This window comes from Quercus suber, unplaced genomic scaffold (assembly GCF_002906115.3).
Source record: "Quercus suber isolate HL8 unplaced genomic scaffold, Cork oak 2.0 scaffold_322, whole genome shotgun sequence".
Taxonomy (NCBI): Eukaryota; Viridiplantae; Streptophyta; class Magnoliopsida; order Fagales; family Fagaceae; genus Quercus; species Quercus suber.
In genome coordinates, this window is record NW_027069776.1 from 428,725 (window position 1) to 449,958 (window position 21,234).

At 38.9% G+C, this 21,234-nt stretch overlaps 2 protein-coding genes across 2 annotated transcripts; both read left to right on the plus strand.

The window, feature by feature from the left end:
• The first annotated feature begins 385 nt into the window (after positions 1 to 385).
• Positions 386 to 844, plus strand: LOC112012292 (glyoxylate/hydroxypyruvate reductase HPR3). Its single transcript, XM_024044680.2, has one exon. The coding sequence runs from the start codon at positions 386 to 388 to the stop codon at positions 842 to 844; it is 459 nt and encodes a 152-aa protein (XP_023900448.2).
• A 2,255-nt stretch (positions 845 to 3,099) lies between these two features.
• On the plus strand, positions 3,100 to 5,474 carry LOC112017778 (glyoxylate/hydroxypyruvate reductase HPR3). The gene is made up of 2 exons (XM_024050230.2): positions 3,100 to 3,787; positions 4,757 to 5,474. The coding sequence occupies exons 1-2, from the start codon at positions 3,353 to 3,355 to the stop codon at positions 5,279 to 5,281; spliced, it is 960 nt and encodes a 319-aa protein (XP_023905998.2). The 5' UTR covers positions 3,100 to 3,352; the 3' UTR covers positions 5,282 to 5,474.
• The last annotated feature ends 15,760 nt before the right edge of the window (positions 5,475 to 21,234 follow it).

Genomic DNA, 21,234 nt, shown 5'->3' on the forward strand with positions numbered 1-21,234 from the left:
CAAAAAAATTAATAAAAACTTCCTACTTTGTATTTAAAAAAAGATACAGACAACGAAGACAACGAAAACTTCCTACTTTGTGCTAAAATATGTGCCACTATATGGCCGAGTCCCTTTCAGTTCTAACTTTTATCATTTAATAAACTTCATACTTTTGTTTTGAGCATTAATAAACTTCCTAACCTCATTTTCTCTGAACCATCCATGATCCATCAATGGCTACCGAAGACAACGAAAACTTCCTACTTTGTGCTAAAACATGTGCCACTATATGGCCGAATCCCTTTCAGTTCTAACATTTATCGTTTAATAAACTCGTTACTTTTGTTTTGAGCATTAATAAACTTCCTAACCTCATTTTCTCTGAACCATCCATGATCCACCAATGGCTACCGAAGACAACGAAGTCGAAGACCACCGTCCTCTCGTCCTTATACACCACCTCCCTTCATTCAAACTTCCACTCCAAGACCGCTTGATCACCCACTTCCGCCTTTTCGACTCGCTGGCCTCGCCCGAGGCCTCCTCCGTACGCGCTCTCATCTGCGTCGGCCCCACGCCCGTCACCGCCGACACCCTCGACCACCTCCCTTCTCTGCGACTTGTCGTTGGCTCCAGCGCCGGCCTTGACCACGTCGACCTCGCCGAGTGCCGCCGTCGTGGCATTGCCGTCACCAGTGCCGGCGACGCCAACTCTGAGAACGTGGCCGACTACGCCGTCGCGCTTTTGCTCGATGTTCTGAGCCGAGTTTCCGCTGCTGACCGATTTGTTCGCTCTGGTTTGTGGCCTCAAATAACAGATATAGCCCACTGGGCTGTAAGCCCAGTTAGGTTACTTGTATAGCACATCTAGATTTACTTGTACTGCACACATATGCCTCCTATATAAAGGCATCTATGTACATTCTTTTATATAAGAAATACAATACAATCATTCAGTATTTCTAACATGGTATCAAGTTGGTCTCACATCCACCTTGAGTTTGAGGGGGGCTGTTAACATATATAGTGTTGTGGGCTTTAGGCCCAGTTAGGTTACTTGTATAGCACACATATTTACTTGTACTGCACACATATGCCTCCTATATAACCCCCCCCCCCCCCCCCCCCCTCTCTTTCTAAGTACTTAGGGAGGTGCCATCATACTTAAAATGTCTACAAAGTTAAAAGTAAGGCTATAAATGAACCAAATTGTTAATAAACAGCTTGAACTTGGCTTAATAAAAACTCGTTCATGTTTGTTTGTTTAAAAACGAGCCAAGCTTGAGCCTTAGAGGCTTATTTAATATTATTTAATAAACAAGCTGAATCTAGTAAAAAATATTGTTCATGAACAAGCTGGTGAACAATAGGGCTCTAAAACAACAAGCTACACTTAATTTGGTTTATGGACTTCGTAATAAGATTGATATGAGCTTGAAATATAAACTAATATCTTACTAAACTTTTAATTAATTAGGAGTTAGGACCACATATCTAAATCAAATGAGCTTAATAATATGCTTAACATGAGTTTAGTAATGTACTTGTATTGTATCTCAAGCTCAAAAACTTGATATTAAGCTTGAGTTTAAGCTTAATCTTGACTTGAATAATGAATCAAGTGAAGCTAAGCTAAGCTTAAATTTAGGGTTTTGGACTAATTGACAAGTTCAAGATTAAACATAATTTATATGTTTGGTTTGAACTCAAGTCAAATTTGAATTCTTTCTCAAAACAGGAAAAAAAAAAGTTAAATTTAAATATTTTATACTTGTTGTCAAGCTAAACTTGAACCTCTAATATTTAACAAAACTTACAATCCTAATAAAAAGAAACCCTTTAATTGGCAAACGAATTTAATTCAACTGCCACCCACGGGTCCTACACATTCACACGGTCAAACTCAAAAAAATAAGAGGGTTGAAACTTGAAACACACAACAGTCTGTAACGGGCAGTTTAGTTCTTTTATTTGGAAAAAATAAAAAGATAAAAAAATGAAAAGAAGGTAAGAACTAAGAAGTTCTCTCCCTATTCCTCTGAAAGGTTAGAGCAAAGCTGGAACATTACATCTGATCGGAAGATCAATCATTCTAGAATTCTTGCCAATACATACAGGGACCCCATCTTCCATACAAATTCAGCAAAAGTGCATAGCGTGCTAAAATATGTGCCACTATATGAGTCTAAATCTTCTGTTTCACTCTCTGTATCTCACTCTATACTCCACAAATAAAAATTTGACACATGTACATCTATTTTATTAATTGCTAATTTTTAGCCTTTGTTATTTCAATTACCTTAATTAATTGAAAATTAAAAAAGACACAACAGCCAACACATCCCCACCACTGGCACCACCACCATCTTTCTCCGACGCCACATGGCCCACAACCACCAACAACAACCATCGCCAGCCTGATTAGCAATCGCAGATGCAGTCAATGCCGCCAGCTACAACCATCCACTATTGCCATTACTGGGTATTGGTATTTGTTATTATGGGCGGATGCCATCATCTGAGCTATTAAAACTATTTTTAGAGATCTGAAGAAGATAAGGTAGCGGTAGGTACCCATCATAGATTCGAAGAAGAAACTTGTTTCTTAGAATATGATGTCAATATCACTGTTTTTCCCGTTGGTAGTGGATGGCATACAAACTATTGGTTAAGAACGGCTAAAGACTTAGGAAAGAAAGAATATAGAAGAAACAAGAGAACAAAGGCAGAAAAATGTTGCTCGTGACCTGTTGTTGGTGATAAGTGGCATCAGAGAAAGATGGTGGTGGTGCCGGTGGTGGGGATGTGTTGGCTGTTGTGTCTTTTTTAATTTTCAATTAATTAAGGTAACTGAAATAGCAAAGGCTGAAAATTAGCCATCAATAAAATAAATGTACATGTGTTAAGTTTTTATTTGTGGAGTATAGAGTGAGATAGAGAGAGTGAGACAAAAGATTTAGACTCACTATATGGCCGAGTTCCTTTCAAAAAAATTAATAAAAACTTCCTACTTTGTATTTAAAAAAAGATACAGACAACGAAGACAACGAAAACTTCCTACTTTGTGCTAAAATATGTGCCACTATATGGCCGAGTCCCTTTCAGTTCTAACTTTTATCATTTAATAAACTTCATACTTTTGTTTTGAGCATTAATAAACTTCCTAACCTCATTTTCTCTGAACCATCCATGATCCATCAATGGCTACCGAAGACAACGAAAACTTCCTACTTTGTGCTAAAACATGTGCCACTATATGGCCGAGTCCCTTTCAGTTCTAACTTTTATCGTTTAATAAACTCGTTACTTTTGTTTTGAGCATTAATAAACTTCCTAACCTCATTTTCTCTGAACCATCCATGATCCACCAATGGCTACCGAAGACAACGAAGTCGAAGACCACCGTCCTCTCGTCCTTATACACCACCTCCCTTCATTCGAACTTCCACTCCAAGACCGCTTGATCACCCACTTCCGCCTTTTCGACTCGCTGGCCTCGCCCGAGGCCTCCTCCGTACGCGCTCTCATCTGCGTCGGCCCCACGCCCGTCACCGCCGACACCCTCGACCACCTCCCTTCTCTGCGACTTGTCGTTGGCTCCAGCGCCGGCCTTGACCACGTCGACCTCGCCGAGTGCCGCCGTCGTGGCATTGCCGTCACCAGTGCCGGCGACGCCAACTCTGAGAACGTGGCCGACTACGCCGTCGCGCTTTTGCTCGATGTTCTGCGCCGAGTTTCCGCTGCTGACCGATTTGTTCGCTCTGGTTTGTGGCCTCAAATAGGAGAGTACCCACTTGGCTGTAAGGTTAGTTTTTTTTTTTTTTAGCACATCTGGATTGGTAGCTTTTTTTGTTAAAAACGACAAGCATAGTGAATGACCAAAAAAAAAAAAAAAACATGTTCATAGTTGTTGAGGTAGCATCTCGTGATTGGTGTGTAATAAAGTGAATGTTAAGGTTTAGTTATTGATTGAGAGGTGGTTAGCTGAGGCATGTCTCTGTGTCACTGTGTGGAACTTTTGTATAACATACAACTGAGATACGAAATACAGATCTAGATAAATTATGGTTGATTAGCTGGGATTTTCAGTGTGGAAAGATTGAAAAAGAGAAGCAAGGGTATATAATTCAAAGCTACTAACCTTGTAAATATATTCATTTAGCTTGAAAGAGTATAACTAGTATCTGTGTTTTGGGAATTGAATTCATTGTCATAGAAATGAAATTGTTATGAATCTGGGAACAGAGCTGGTAAGAAACATACAGGGCCTTGATCAAGTGCTAGTGATGTAGTAGCCGCAGCTACTAACCTAGAGAGGTGGTTAGCTGAGGCATGTCTCTGTGTCACTGTGTGGAACTTTTGTATAACATACAACTGAGATACGAAATACAGATCTAGATAAATTATGGTTGATTAGCTGGGATTTTCAGTGTGGAAAGATTGAAAAAGAGAAGCAAGGGTATATAATTCAAAGCTACTAACCTTGTAAATATATTCATTTAGCTTGAAAGAGTATAACTAGTATCTGTGTTTTGGGAATTGAATTCATTGTCATAGAAATGAAATTGTTATGAATCTGGGAACAGAGCTGGTAAGAAACATACAGGGCCTTGATCAAGTGCTAGTGATGTAGTAGCCGCAGCTACTAACCTTGTAAACATTAGAATAGTGTTGCTACAAATCTGGTTGTATTCACTAGTTATACTAGCATCTTGATTAAACTTAAACATTATATTATCCAATCGGTTCTTGTGTGAATTGGTTATGACTGCAGTTAGGGGGAAAACGAATTGGTATTGTGGGGCTGGGAAGTATTGGCTCTGAAGTTGCAAAAAGGCTTGTGGCATTTGTCTGCACAGTTGCATACAACTCGAGGAACAAGAAGCCATCTGTACTGTATCCTTACTATGCCAATGTCCATGACCTTGCTGTTAACAGTGATGTTCTTGTTGTTTGCTGTGCACTGACGAATGAAACTCACCATATAATCAACAAAGATGTTTTGACAGCATTGGGAAGGGAAGGGTTTATAATTAATGTTGGGCGCGGTGCTCTTGTTGATGAGAAAGAATTGGTGCAATTTTTGGTCCAAGGGGAGATTGGTGGTGCAGGTCTTGATGTGTTTGAGAACGAGCCTAATGTCCCCAAAGAGCTATTTGCCCTGGACAATGTTGTGTTGTCTCCACATCTTGCCATTTCAACTCCAGAATCCTTCGAAGCCTTGAACGAGGTGATTATAGCAAACTTGAAGGCTTTCTTTTCAAGTAAGCCTTTATTGTCGCCTTTCGAGCAGGAATGAAGTAGTAATATGCACACAGGGTTGTATGATTGGAAGGTTTCCATTTGTATGATCGGCGTTTTTTTTTTTTTTTTTCAAATAAGCCTTTGTTGTGGCCTTTCCAGCATGAATGAAGAAGTAATATAATAATATTCACATATGGATGTATGATTGGAAGGTTTCCATCTATATAAGATTATTAGATTAAAGACTCTTTAGAGGTCAAATTCAACAGCATGGTGAATATTAATGCATATATAAATCCTTAAAAGGCAAAGAATTTGAAGATGAACTTGGAGCTTTTTAGTTTTGTTTTTGTAAAATTTAGATTGTAGATTACATGTTCAGTGAAACGTTTTCTTTTGTGGTTTCATGAATTGTCAAATACGTGTCTCTAACAATAGGCTAAACAAAAAGAGAGAAGAGGGATTTTGATTCTTAAATATGTGATTTTTTTAATGTTTTATTGTGTTTTTTTTAACGGTAATACAGACATTGGTTACAACTAAATAATAGAGTTATGCTCAAGCGGTAAAAATGAACATTTTTCAAAGTATTGATGGCAATGAAATCAGCCCTAACCACAAGTAAGTGATTTGTAATTATTTCTATGAAAAAATAGTTTCACGAACTTTGTATTGCTAAAAATTATATATCATTTTTACTACAAAATTGACTATTTATATTATTAATAACTTACAAATAAAAAGTTATTACCCTATAAATTTATATAAATTCAATTTTTAGTCTATATATATATATATATATAAATTGAACCTCCTATTCATGAGCATGTTCACTTACACTATTTTGTTTTTTTTTTTTTGGAAAGCAACCTCAATATCATTTAATTAATTTTTTTTTTTTTTTTTCAAATAAGCCTTAGTTGTGGCCTTTCCAGCATGAATGAAGTAATAATATTCACATATGGGTGTATGATTGGAAGGTTTCCATCTATATAAGATTATTAGAGCATCCACAGCAGTGGAGCTAAAAATAAAGTTATCTGGCACCATAAAAAATTACTTTATCTATTTTATCTACTTATTTTACAAAATATCTTGCAGTAATGGATTTATTTTAGCTTTCAACACAATAAAATAATATAAACATCATAATAAACAACAATCACAATCACAACCACTTGTTGCCGTTGTCGTTGCCACTACCTATGCTGCCACTGCCACCGACTCTTTCACCGCAATCGCTACCGCCGCCGCCACCGATGTTGCCCATTTTAGCTTTCACAAATGTTGCCCACTTTGGATATATGCCATCAGCAAAGTAATATCTAATTGTATAGTTATGACCATTGATTAAGTAATGTATTGCAGGACCACGTCCTTCAGTAAGATCATTAAATATATGAGACCGCTTAACACATTAATATCATTATTTGACTTAAGTAACCCAAAAAATGCATACTATTTTGTGTGAAGTATTCCTAAACTTTTTGACAAAATGTATTTTGTGTTTGTTCATTACTGTGTATGGCATCAACACTAGTATTGAGCCATGCTAACACTAGGAGTTGATCTTCCTCTACACTAAAATTAGAGTTTTGTTTTCCTTTTGTAGAAGAGGCATTTTCAACTTGAGGTGAAAAATTAAAAACTAACATAGGAGTATTTTGAGATATTCCCAAAAGTTGTGAGTCAATATTTATATCCTCATTCATGATACCCGTGTAATATGTTAGGTCTCTACGTGACTCCATAAAATAAGAAAAAAAAAATGTAAACTTCCCTACACAGAAAATTTTCAAACTAACATTTATATTAAAACTTAAAATACTTAGAATTATAACAATTAAACATGATTTTGCATAAATACTTAATTTGACATGTAGCTTAATCCCACTAATAAAGAAAACAACAAATTCATTTTTGAGCATTTTAAAACCAAATTAACAATTTCTCATTAAAATGACCACAAGAAATCATTTTTGTGTGCTTCTGTTTCTGGTTTTGTGCAACAGAACATAAAACTAGGACAAGAACTTCTATTATAAGAAAACCTCATTTCAGGACGGATTGGTGTTTAGACTCTGGAGCAACAAGTTTGACAAAAAAAATTGACACACACAACAAATTCTCGTAAATAGAAAATTCCCAATATATTCCAATCCTCAACTCAACTCAAAACAAATATTATGTGAATCAAAACTGAGTAACTCACAACTCATTGAAATAAGGCATGAAGTAAAAAAATAAATAAAAATAAGGTAGTAAGCAAGTTTCTATCCATTTTGTCCATTCATGGATGCTCTGAATCAAAACGAATGGATGCTCTAAGATCAAATGACAAAACTTTTCATTGAGCAAGAACATCAAAAAAACTATTGCATCTAAAATAATAAATTGAAAGAACAAGAAAAAGAAATCATTGACCACATTGCTAGTTATCTCAGTTTTGTCTCTTGAAACCCTAAGCTGAAATGGAAAATAATGGACACCCATTCCAGTAGAGAACAAAATACCCATCATTTTCTTTGATGTTATACCTAAATAAAAAATCTCAAGCATGTAGATAAAGAAGACAGAGACAATTGACCTGAAGTGGATTGACAGAAGAAAAGTGATGGGCGGCATGGGTCTGAGGCGGATCGGCGGCGTGGGTTTGAGGCTGATCAGCAGCTTAAGAGTTCGACTAAGTGAGTCAGCTAGTGGATCGGTGACGTTGAGCTTCGGTGGGCGGTGACGTTGAGGATGGAGTTAAGCCGGCGGCGGCGAAATAGAGAGGTCAGTGTTAAGGACATATTTTATGTAATTGGCTAATCTTTTGACAAAACGCACTTTACTTGTAATTGAGTAGATCTAGGATGTGTTTAATACTCCAAAGAACAAGAGTTTAAGTCTAGTATTGAAGCCATGCAAGTTTGTCCAAGAATCAAGTGAGAAAGTGCTAATTTTTAAAGCTTGATAGTTGCTCGTAACCTTTCGACACCTGGCTATCTGTCGAGCTTTTCAGCTTTCTTTTTTTTTTTGCAATCTCGACACCTCTCAATAGCTAGGTCGATCGATCGAGCAATCTTCTGTCCCCTCGATAGCTCGCAACAGATAGGCTCGACACCTCCTCGATCGATCAAGAATTACTGAGCCTTATGAAATTCAGATTTCTAGATTTGATTTTCGGCCTATGCTAACATATACGTGTAGAGTTTCTTTTCTCACAACCCTAGACCTATATAAGGCTTATTTTAGAGGCCGTCACATAAGAGAATACAAATAGAACATATGCAAAAGGTGACTGATGCCTTATTCTCTCTGAAAGAAGCTATTGCATTTTTGCGTCTTAGAGTTTTGTAACCAAGTACTTCTTGATCTTCATTTTTGATGAAGTGAAGAACTTTGCAGTTAACAATCTTCTTTTAGTTGGTAATTAAGTTGCGTATTGGGATTTGCGCAATTGGTTAGTCACGTACTGAGATTCGTGCAATAAAGGGTGGCGTCCATATTTTAATCTTGTTTTCCTTTTGTTTTTTTGTTTTTCTTGTTTTGGGAGGAAAGACATAAAATGGATGTAAAAAGACTTATTTACCCCTCTTTTTTAACAAATGTGGGTAACGGAGACTAAACAGACCTAACCCTAGGTAAGTAAAGTGTCAAAAATGAAACCACGGGTAGGCAAATTGAATTAGAGGCAAACCACAGGTGGGTAATCTGTAATTATCCCTTAAATTTATAATATCTATTTTTTTTTTTTTTATAAATATAATATCCAAATTTTGGATCTACCAATTAAGGTGGGCAACCCAGATAAGATTCAAATTTGGCCACCTCCTTTACTCCCAACACATGTGTGATCCATTCTCTTTGTGCCCCCGTTGTATTGCTACTAAAGAGCACAAAAGATTTTCTAGATTGATACATTGTCCAAAAGCAGCTGCATACAAATCTAATACTTTTTAGATCACCTACACTTCTTCCTATTTAGTTTGACAAAATAATAGAGAATCATAAGCAAAATGCAAATGGGAAATAGTAGGGGTTGTCCGGCTAATGGCAACACCATGAAGCCGACAATTCACCTCTTCCTTGGCCAAAAATGATGTGAAACCCTCTGCACATATCAAAAATAAATAGGGGATAAAGGGTCACCCTGGCAAATCCCCCTAATAGGCCGAAAATTACCAAATGCCTTACCATTAATACGAACTGAGAACGAGGCAGTAGTGACACAACTCATAACCTGATCAATCCACCCTTGAGGGAATCCCAGATTAATCATCATGCCCTTTAGAAAAGACCACTCAATCCTATCATATGCCTTACTAATGTCTATCTTCAATGCAAGAGCCCTTTTTTTTACCCTTCCTCCGGCTATGCATTGCATGCAAAGTTTTATATGCAACAAGTACGTTATCAGTAATCAAATGGCCAGGCATAAAAGCACTCTGGGTGGGTGAAATTAATTGGGGCAGAATCACCTTCAATTTGTCAGCCAAGACCTTAGAAATAATTTTATAAATAACATTACACAAGCTAATAGGTTTGTAGTTTGACATTTTCTTCGGAGACTTTATTTTAGGGATGAGAACAATATAAGTATAATTTATATTAGTCAACATATTACCATTATTCAAAAAATCCAAAACCGCATGAGTCATATCAATCCCAACAGTATGCCAAAAATTTTTTATAAAAGAGCATTCATACCATCCTGTCCAGGAGCTTTTGTTGGTCCTATTTGGAAAAGCATCATCTTCACCTCATCTGCACTAAATTCACTAGATAAAACATTAATCATATCTGGAGACATCTTATGAGAGACTGCATTAAGGCATTTCTCCATTTGTTCACACCTACCCGAAGAGAAAATATCCTCAAAGTAATTTACTACCACCTTTGCTACATCCTCAATCTCTTCAACCACACACCCTCCAGAGTTTTAATTTATTGAATGAAATTTCTATGCCACCTTTGTGAGGCCTTTGAGTGGAAAATTTTATTATTCTTATCCCCAGATTTTAGCCAAGACAAGAGGGAGCACTGTGCCGAATATATTTCTTGCTTTAGGAGGAGATCGTCGAGCTGTTTACTTGCTGCCACAAAGTTAGATCTGGTTGCCTCGGTCTGATCACAAACATTTAGCCTCTCAAGCAATTTTTTCAATCTCTTAATCTCGGCCACTTGAGAATTTGTCCTAGTTGAACCCCAGCCTGTAATTCTGCCCCACAATGCAAAATTTTATTATTGGTACTGACCAAAGAAGCCCCTTCACCCCCTAATCGGCCCTAAGCTTCTCCAACCAATTCTTCACACTCCTCAGAGAGTAGCCATACCTCTTCAAACTTAAAACCCCGAGCAACATGTCCTTGGAGTCTATTGTCCTTTCCTATCTACAAAAGTAATGGCATATGATCCGAAGCATGTGAAAATTCATGGGACACCGAGCTTGCAAAGAATGCATCTAACCATTCCTTATTTGCAACAGCACGATCAAGCCATTCTCTTGTATTGGCTGCACCTGGTCGCTTGTTATTCCATGTGAACTTATATCCCCAAAAACCTAAATCTATCAGTTGATAAGACTTCAAGGCAACCCCAAACTCCTCCATCTGTTTTGCCTGTGGTGGATGATTGCTCAACTTTTCTGATGAATATAAATAAGCATTAAGTCACCAATGCAGCACCATGGACTCATCAAGAGCGAAGAGAGATGCTTCAAAAGAGCCCAAGGTTTGTGTTTCTGACATGATTCTGGCCAGCCATAAAACCCGATTAAAAACCATTGAAATCCATTATCCAGACAACATTTGCCAAGACTTGATTCTCTGTATAATTAATCACTTCCAACCTTACATCCTCTTTCCAAATCAACGCTAAACCACCACCCGAATTAGGTTTCTTCATAATTAATTTGTTCAAATAGGCCAGGTCTCGACAATGTTTCATAAACCCGTCTCTATCAAGTCTTGTTTCCATGAGAAAACATACATTAGGAGCTTGAGCCCTCACTAAATTGTGTAGGCTTCAAACTTTCTAAGAGTTCCAAAGCCCTTAACAATTCCAACTTAGCAACCTCATTGTGCTCGGCAAGGGTGTTCTACACCCCCGTCACTTCAAAAAATTGAGAACCATCCCCAGACTTTACTTTCTTCTCTGCCTGCTCTTCACCCCTGTCAAACACATCATGTTGCATTCCCTGGCTGCCTCTCTTGCTCAAAATAGACTTTGCTCCCTCTTTTAATAAATCCACAGGTCCAAAGTCCATGCATGTGAACCTGGTCAATTTGCTTTTCTTGTCTACTCCCTGAGGCCCAATTGGTCCATTTTTATTCATAAGCCCATTAAAGACCCCAGCCCGTTCCTACTTGGACTAAAATCTTCAGTACCTGACGTAATCTCATCCACCCCTTCCATCTTTATAGACTTCTCTCCATGAAACTCGTGATTTGGCAGCGTATCTTCTACAAAAATCTCATAATTTCCGATTGTACCAGCAGCATGTGTATTAGTGCAAACCCTAGTGAATACTTCCCCACCGCCACCGTCATCCGCCTCTGTTACCCTACCACTCCCCTACTGTGAACGGATAGTCCTCTCCTCAGTACCATGATTAGCCTCACCCTGATACCTACCTTTACTACTTGGTGAACGTGCTCGAGTTCTAGTTGCCTTCATCCATTCCCCATATTGACATTCTGCTTCCGCACCATTCTTAGTTGCCACAAAGTATTGAGCACAATGCTTTAGGACAGGCCTAAGCAAGCCACAGTAATGACAGAACAGAGAAAGTCTCTCATATTTAAATGTAACCCAAGTCTTCTGCCTATTTGATCCTGCAAAAAAGCTCCTCTCCAAAGAGGTTTAGATAAAGGGAGGGCAACCTTCATAGGCATAAAAAAATTTGGGATGTCCTGTATCCCCTATTCTCCACCTCCTTCACCACTCCTAAACATTCCCCCCCCCCCCCCCCCCGCCCGCTTCGGTGACTGACGGAGAGACCATGTCAAATGATGCCTCCAGATTTGTACCCAAAAGGAAGCTAAATCGAACCTCACGTTACCAGCAGTCATCTCGAGTTTCCATCAGACTAACAATAAAACCTAATTGTCAAAGGTCCATGGTCCCCTCTTAACACCCTAGCAATATCAAATTCTAAGTTAAACTTGAACTGAAATAGATTTGCCCTGACTTCTACAACTTGTACCTAATTCTCCAAGCCCCATGTGTGTTTAAGAGTGCCTTGAGCAGCCCTCTTGTTAAAAAGACCTGCATGTGAGAACTTCCCAATCAAACTTTGAGAACAACTTTTAATCTCTTCCTTTCATCCTTCATCTAAAATAGAAATAATCTCTTCCTCCTCTGTGGTCATTTTCATGTTCTCCAAAATATTTATCACGTCATCCTCCATAATCAAGAAGAGTTGTCACCGAAAAACAGAGAGAATTCAAGCCCTTAGTAAAAACTAAGGGAGGGAGATCCTTGTATGCGAACAAGAGAGAGCTCCTACCCTAGAGGAGAGGAAGTTTGTAAAATTAAGCATTGAATTTAGTTTGTTTAATAGTGGAGTTTAAACCTATGTTATGCCTGACTTTGGTTAAGTTGGTTTTTTATTTTATTTTTTATTCATATTTCAAGGAAGGTTTGATTTGTTAAATAAACCGTCATAAACAAATTTAATGATTTTTATAATTCGTTTTCTCCATTTGGTGAATAACTCTAAACTATTAAGCTTTCCCGCAATTAATAAAATACAATTGTTAAAACCACAACTAATTAAAGATTCCAGTCCCACCCAAAAAAAAAAAAAAAAAAGATTCCAGTTGACCCCCCCAAAGCTGCAAAGCCTTGCATCAATCAATGGCTACCAAAGAAGAACAGCCACAAGTCTTGGAAAACAATGAAGAACCAAAGGAGGATGGTGAGCTAGAGACTCAAATTGCGTCCTTAATTATATATATATATATATAGATAGATAGAGGATAATTGTGTAGCCATATACTAGCTTATCAGACAATGACATATTTATTTTTTGTTTTGAATCTAGACAATGTTAGTTTATGCTTATCTGGGGGTTACGGGAAAAGAAATTTTATTTGATATGACAATTTGTTGGGTGATATTTGAGAACAAAGCGGAATAAAAGCGGAGACCACAAGTCAAATGTCTACAAAGTCACAGACTCTCCTTTTCTATTTCCTTCTTACTTTCTATTGATCATAGAAAATTGACGTTAGCCTTCAAAAAAGTCTACTAATTTTAATATATAATTTTATTTTTTCGATTTCATCTAATTACTTTTCAAAAATATATGCATCAAAAACTATTCTAAATTCTATTTTATTAAAAAATTTATTTTATTTTTATATTTTTTAATTATTTCTCTCATTTCACACACTACAATTGCCTTTATCTCTTCTTTCATCCCCATGATACACAAAATAAAAAATAAAAAATTGAAATGCATAACAACCATGATTGTGTATATTTACAAAAGTACGGTAACAAAAATACATTTTGCACAATAGATTCATAAGCTTTTAAGGGTGATTTGTTGGGTTGGTTTAGGCAAAATTTGGCCTTTTAAGCCATTTTATACAAACGGGTGAAAATACTCTTATTACAATATGTCAAAACCTATTAATACAAAATTTTATCTTCTATTTTAAATTGAGATGGTGTTAAAATAATTTATTCTTAGATTTTGATTTGATATAATACAAACTTGGTAGATATTCTATTTTTTACATATTTTTTTTATTTTTTTTTTTTTTCTTTTGAGAAACTTATAATGAGGTATTTGATTGTAATTAATGCTATATTACTTTCACAAATAATCACCACTTATATTATTTTTATTATACACCAATTACAATCTGTAACTTTACCCGTTGTTAAAAAAATTGTTAAAATCTTTTGTCCCCTAAGTTAAAATATTGAATTGCATCATTGCAAGTGTCCAAGTCTAATCAATGGATGAAATCAGATGAATCTTGTTAATGCGCTTTCTAGATTGCCTTCCTGTCTTCTATGTTGCGGGTTTGACACCCTTTTGTCCCCATTTTTTTCCCTAAAACATACGAATTTATGATATTATAGCTTGAATAGTTGTGGTTCTTGTTAGTACAAGTGATAAAAGTCTTTTGTTGTTAAATAAAGAACTTTAATTTGAAACCTACTTCTTCAAAATAAACTCATTGTGTTTTGAATTGTTTATAAAATAATAATTATGAAGTGAACTCAACATAACTTTTAAATTCTATCATATCTAAAAAAACAAAAAACAAAACAAAAGAGCGAATAAGTATCTTTAGCATTATTTGGTTCCAATACATTAGCATCTTCTCCATTTGAAATTGATTAGTTTTATGGCTTGGATTAAAACATTGCAAATTTAAAATTATATTAAGTGCCATGTCATTTGAAAATTTAAAAGACATGACACTATGTACACTTTCGAATCAAAGAAATAAAATACTAATAGTAAAAGGACACCCCATATTTTAAATGAAATGGAGAGGATATTGTTTGAATCCGGTCACTTTTCCTAGGTTGATTTGATGTTTTTATTTTGTCACTCTTTGACAGTATATCACTCATAGTTTAATGAATTGAGATCTAATGTAATAACTTGTTGAGAGACCTTTTTGAGGTTTCGGCTTACCCAAATCCAACTACAAGGATTGGGCTTCCTCCAAGGCTTGGATGAAATTGTGGGTATCGTGAGAAGTAAACTAGTTTTACTGAACCAACTTGTGCACAAATAATGAATTTAAGCAACTATATATCACGGTATAAAGCAATAATGCTTAGTGATACGTTAGTTGTTAGTTTGCCGTAAAACCATTGTGCTTCAGCTGAACCTAGATCCAATTATGAATCTACTAGGATTGGACTTATTATGGCCAAGAATCAATAAGGGTTATTGATGAAGCTAAGAAATTCACCAGTGAGTCACACGATGCCTACGTGCTTGAACGTGAACCTACACAATACAAAGAAGGAAACCTAACAAAGAGCACCGGTGTGGTGCCAGCCAAATACCCTCCGAAGGTTAAGTCAGAAATATTCTCACAACTCTAGAATGCTGGAGAGGGTAAATAATGCGTACCTTGATTAGTGAGGATATTGGGGCTTTTATAGTAATCGAAAGTTTTCCCTCTTTTCCTTGGAGTCGAAATCCTTTCCTTGTAGAAATCATCTTTAAGAATCCAAAACGTGGTGGACAAGCCTTCTCCTTATGGGGAAGATCTCCACCAATATACGTAAATTCTAGAATCCACTTTGCACTAGGATTCTGTTTAAGGTTTTCCGAGAATGGGCCACAAGTATTCCCATTAAGAGGTTCAGTAGGCCCACGGTTGATCAGCCCATTCCTCTATCATCCGTCCATTCCAAGTCCGTCCACGTTAGGCCTTGCACATAACAGGCTCGCCTCTTTTTTAGCCCACGAACCATAATTAACCCGTCCCGTCACACTAGGTATCGTAGCCCATATTTCTTCCCTTTCAGTTGCCCCCTCACCCGATGGGTCCGTCATAACTAAGCGAATGGACCCGTGGGGTGACGGTTGTAAACCTCGATCATGTAACTATAATACCTAGAACTGTGAACTTATCTCTGTACACTGACAGATTAGAAGAAACACATTTATGATCCATGCCAAGTGTCACCCCTTCAATGGTCGTTGTTTTAGAACGAGGTGTCGCTTCGTCTTCCGTGCACATCCTTTATAAATATCAACCCCTCCGCCCCTCATTTTTCCACTTTTTACTAGGAAAAATTGTCAGAGCGAGTCCCTCATACTTGTCAGAGAATACTCCGTTCACTCTTATACCCATCGTCTGCAACATCTTGCTCATTCTAAATTTTTGGTAAGCAATCTTCTATCCGTCCTCTTTTAATTTTCATTTACTTCGTAATACTCTTTTTTTAGACTTTATGCCCTCGTCGTTCTTTCCAAACCCGTCAGAGTCTTACGTTTTGTCATTACATGTAGGCCATGTTTAGTGCGTCAAGTAATCAGTCAGTCGTCCGTGACGGGGCGGACTACAAAGAGGTATACCCGTCAGGTCCCAAAGACCAAGATGCTTCAAGCGAGGAGAGTAGTCCGTCTTCATCCTCCCCATCCTCAACAAATGAGGGCTTGGAGATGATTGAAATACAAGAGGGTTCAACTGACGACGAAGAGCCGATAGTTAGATCCGTCGTGGAAGCTGATGGACTTAGGGAGTTCATCATGCTTCCAGAGTGGACGGTACACGCCTTTACATCCACCATTAAAGAACCTCACTTTAATACCCTTAGGGCCCGTTACCAAATCCCAAATCACATCCCATTCCGTCTACCCTATATATTAGAAAAATTCTATTATGAAGGAGTGGACGGCATAAGGGTGTACGAACAGGTGCTCAAGGCTGGCCTAAGATTTCCTCTAAATTCACTGCATCGTGAAATCCTTAAATACCTAGGTATATCCGTCAGCCAGGTATCTCCTAACGCCTGGAGGGTTTTTATAGCAATGGAGGTTCTGTACGGAGCTATGTTGGACGGTAGGAGAAGGCTTACGATAAGGGAGTTCCTCCACTGCTACCGTCCAGATGAGATAGATAAATCAAGGGGCATGTATAGCTTTGTCCCTAGGACCCCCGTCCTAAATGTTATATATGAAACCCCAGACTCAAACAGAGACTGGAAGAGCCGCTATTTCTTCGTCGAAGGAGACGGTTGGATGTGTCATCCAGGGGAGACGGACTTTATGCCCGTCGACACAGTTTGGGGCGTTTTAAACCCATTTGGTGTGGCCCGTTGTATAGAAACAATTAAGTGTAGTTTATTTAATACTTATTGCATTTTTTAACGTCCGTCTTCTTTGTCACAGTTCGACGACGTCCACAGATCACTTTCGAGGAATTTAGCTTCCTTGAGAAAATTTTACAAAGACAAAACCTGAGGAATGGACCTGGGCTAAGCTCATCAGTCTCAACACCATTCATTGGTATTGCGACGGGCCCGAGCCAACCCTAGTGGCACTTACATAGGAGAAGCGCACCCGTCAACGTAAGTCCGTCGCCCCTCTTTATCTTTTTTTTTTTTTAAGCCGTCTACCTCTTTCAGAGATGGAGGATGCTAAAAGGCGAGCAGCTATCAGACTTCAAGCTGCAAAAAACAAAGAGGCTGGAACGAACCCTATAGGGACAGGCTCCAGCAAACAAAATCTTAAGAGGAAACTACCCGTGAAGGGTGACCGTGCACCCAAACAGCCCAAGGTTCCTCTGGAGCCAATCATTGGCTTGATGGCTGGGGGGAATAAGATGGTCACCCCGGTCAAGCATGGGGCTGGTAAGGGCCTAATGACGGGTCCATTCGGTAGCTAGAAGAAGCCACCCGTCCTACTTCGTGAGGACTCCAAGTATGCTCTTGAGAGGCTGTCATCCATCATTACTACTGAAGACTATGAGGACTTGGGGAACCACTCGACGGAGGCGATGGGAGAGACGGGCCTCTTCAATATTGCACAGGTAACTCATCCGTCGTCATATGGTCCATCCTCTCACTCCTCTTCTTTTTGCCTTTGATATTTTACTTATGTTTTTTGTTGTCCTTCAGGCCATGATTATGATGAAGGGCATGATGGGACGATGTCTCAACCATGAGACGACCATTGGCCGTGTTCGTGAGAAGGCCAAGGCGCTGGAGGACGAGCTGCTTGAGCTTAAGGCCTGGAAGGTCGTCCAGGAGAAGAAACTTAAGATGGCTGAGACGGCTCGGGACGAATGTATCAAGCTAAAGGACCATCTGAAGAAGGCTTTGGAGGAGAAAGACGATGAGGTCTGTCAGGCGAAGGAGGTTGCGATACGCGAGTATCGTAACTTCGACGCCCTGATTGCGGAACTGAGTCTTGCCTATAACGACAATTTTGACGATGCCCTTCGTCAGGCGAAGGCATTGCACCCGGAGGTGGAACTATCCGCCGTCGCTATCATTGCCCTCGAGCCATCACTTGTTCAACCTATTCAGTCAGAAGATACAGACGCTCTCTTTGACGAGAACCTTCCTGTCCGTGAAGCTCCTGCAGACCAAACTGTTGGTGAAAGCCAAGCTAAGGATGCCCAGGACCGTCCTGTTGAAGAGAGAGAGAGACTCCAGTGGAGGATTTGTAATAACTTAGCTTCTTCTTCTTCTTTTTTTTTCTTTTTTTTTGTTTTTTTTTTTTTTTGTTTTCAAGAGAGAGAGACTCCAGTGGAGGATTTGTAATAACTTAGTTTTTTTTTTTTTGTAGAAAAATTTCTAATGCCCCGTCATTTTTTGGGGTTTTTTGAACATAGCCCGTTCTGGTTTTTTCTTTGTATGTTTGTTAAACTCTGCAAGGTCCGTTGACCTTTATTTTATTTTTGTGAAATGCAGTCATTTTATTTTTAAGTATATTTCACGTTATCAGATGGACTCCGTTCAGTTTATGTGCTTCGTCCATTCTCTTTTTGTTTTTTGGGGACTATCCGTCCAGTCTTATGGAGCCTACTTCTTATCCGTCCATTAATTGTTCATCAAAGGGTCGTCGTCCCATAGGATGATTTGTCCATTCTTTGGACTTTAGAATTACCACACATTTAGAATGGTCCGTTCAGTACGTGGGTTTAGCTCTTTGTCTAGTCCCTTGGATTTTAAGAGTTATCATCCTTTCGGGACGATCCATTCCATCTTGTGGACTTTGTTTCTTATCCATCCGTCGTTTGTACTTAAGAGTTATCATCTTTTTAGGATGATCCGTCCATCTTTTGGACATAAGTGTTATCATCCGTTTAGGATGACCCCTTCAGCTTGTGGACATTATTACTAGTCTGTCCGTTAGTTGGACTTTAAGAGTTATCATCCTTTTAGGATGATCCATCCATCTTTTGGACATAGTGTTATCATCCGTTTAGGATGATCCGTCTAGCTTGTGGACATTATTTCTGGTCCGTCCGTTATCTGGACTTTAAGAGTTATCATCCATTTAGGGTGATCCGTCCATCTTTTGGACATAGTGTTATCATCCGTTCAGGATGATCCGTCCAGCTTGTGGACGTTATTTCTGGTTCGTCCGTTATCTAGACTTTAGAGTTATCATTCATTTAGGGTGATCCGTCCAGCTTGTGGTTTGGACCTAAAGTGCTATCATCCTTTTAGGATGATCCGTCTAGCTTGTGGACGTTATTTCTTGTCCGTCCGTTATCTGGACTTTAGAGTTATCATCCTTTTAGGATGATCCGTCTAGCTTGTGGACTCAATTTTTCTCCGTCCATAGTTAACAAACATAGTCGAGTCTGAATATTCCTCTTATTAATTAAACAAAAACCATATATTTGTAATAAGTAAAAAATGCTTGCCCTCTTGGGCTTAAAAAAGGTACTTAAAGAACTGATTAAAATAAAAACTAGGAAAATGAAAAACTGGAAAAACGGGGAATGCTGATGTTCTTCATATCTTCACACCGTCTCTACTGGTAGTATTTCCGAAGGTGCTCTGTGTTCCATGGGTGCTGTAGCTTCCGTCCATCCATAGTTTCGAGGTGGTAGGTCCCCTTCCTCTGCTATGACGAGATCTTGTAGGGTCCTTCCCAGTTGGGGCCAAGTTTTCCTTGTGAAGGATCTTTAGCTGCTCCCATCACCTTCCGTAGCACAAGGTCTCCAATATGAAAATCTCTGTGTCTGACATTGGAGTTGTAGTATTTTGCCATGAGGTTCTGGTATCGAGCCAACCTCTGCTCTACTGTAGCCTGAATTTCGTCGACCAGGTCTAGTTGTAGCCGCAAAGCCTCTTCGTTCTTATCGTTATCGTAGCTCTCCACCCGATAGCTCGTAAGCCTTATCTCTGCTGGAATGACAGCCTTGCTTCCGTATGCTAGTCTGAATGGTGTTTCTCCAGTGGGCGTTTTTGCCGTAGTACGATATGCCCATAAGACACTTGGTAGCTCGTCAAGCCAGATGCCTTTTGCCCCCTCGAGCTACGTACTGATGATTTTAAGTAAGGACCGATTTGTGACTTCAACTTGTCCATTGGCCTGTGGGTGTGCGGGTGACGAGTAGTGATTTCTGATGCCTAATTCCGCACAGAAATCTTGGAATGCCTTGTTGTCGAACTGTTTTCCTTTATCGGAGACGAGTACCTTTGGTATCCCGAACTTGCATATGATATTTCTCCACACAAAACTTCTGATGTTCCTCTCCGTGATAGTTGCCAGGGCTTCTGCCTCCACCCACTTAGTGAAATAGTCGATCCCTACTACTAGAAATTTCAGCTGCCGTGCAGCCGTTGGGAGAGGGCCCATGATGTCTAGTCCCTATTGGGCGAACAGCCAGGGGGCCATCATGGGTGTCAGCTCTTCGATTGGTTGCCTGATTAGGTTGCTGAACCTTTGACATTTGTCGCAAGTCTTGACATAGGCTTGTGCGTCCTTCTACATTGTAGGCCAATAGTACCCTACTCGGATCAGTTTGTGTACTAAGGACTGTGCCCTCGAATGGTTTCCGCAGATACCCTCGTGGACTTCTCTCATTACGTAGTCTGATTCTTTATGGCCTAAACACCTTAGGTATGGTCGTGAGAACCCCCATTTGTATAAGACATCATTCATCATTACAAATCGTGAAGCTCGGACTTTTAGTTTTCTTACTGCGTCTCTGTCATCTAGAAGTGTGCCTGCCTTCAGGTATGCTATTAACGGCATAGTCCAATTGTTTTCAAGATTCACTTCCTGTACTTTTGCTCCTTTGTCAATGATTGAGGAATTCTAGATGAACAGCAATACCTGATCAGGGACCGTCATAAGCTCTGTGGAGGCAGCTTTTGCAAGGCGATCAGCACATTCGTTCTCCTCCCTTGGGATTTGGACGAATGTGACTTGGAGGGTGCCAATCCGACTCCTGACCTCCTCTAGATATTTCTTCATCTTTTCCCCTTACACTCATAGGCGCCGCTAATCTGACTGATTATTACCTGCGAATCGCAATGTACAATTATGGCCTCGACACCTGCTATCCTTGC

Excerpts from the sequence above, each read along its gene's own strand:
- LOC112012292 (XM_024044680.2), top strand. The coding sequence starts at position 386 with ATGGCTACCGAAGACAACGAAGTCGAAGACCACCGTCCTCTCGTCCTT.
- LOC112017778 (XM_024050230.2), top strand. The coding sequence starts at position 3,353 with ATGGCTACCGAAGACAACGAAGTCGAAGACCACCGTCCTCTCGTCCTT. Across the intron at positions 3,788-4,756 it reads AGTACCCACTTGGCTGTAAG|TTAGGGGGAAAACGAATTGG; the intron begins GTTAGTTTTTTT and ends TTATGACTGCAG.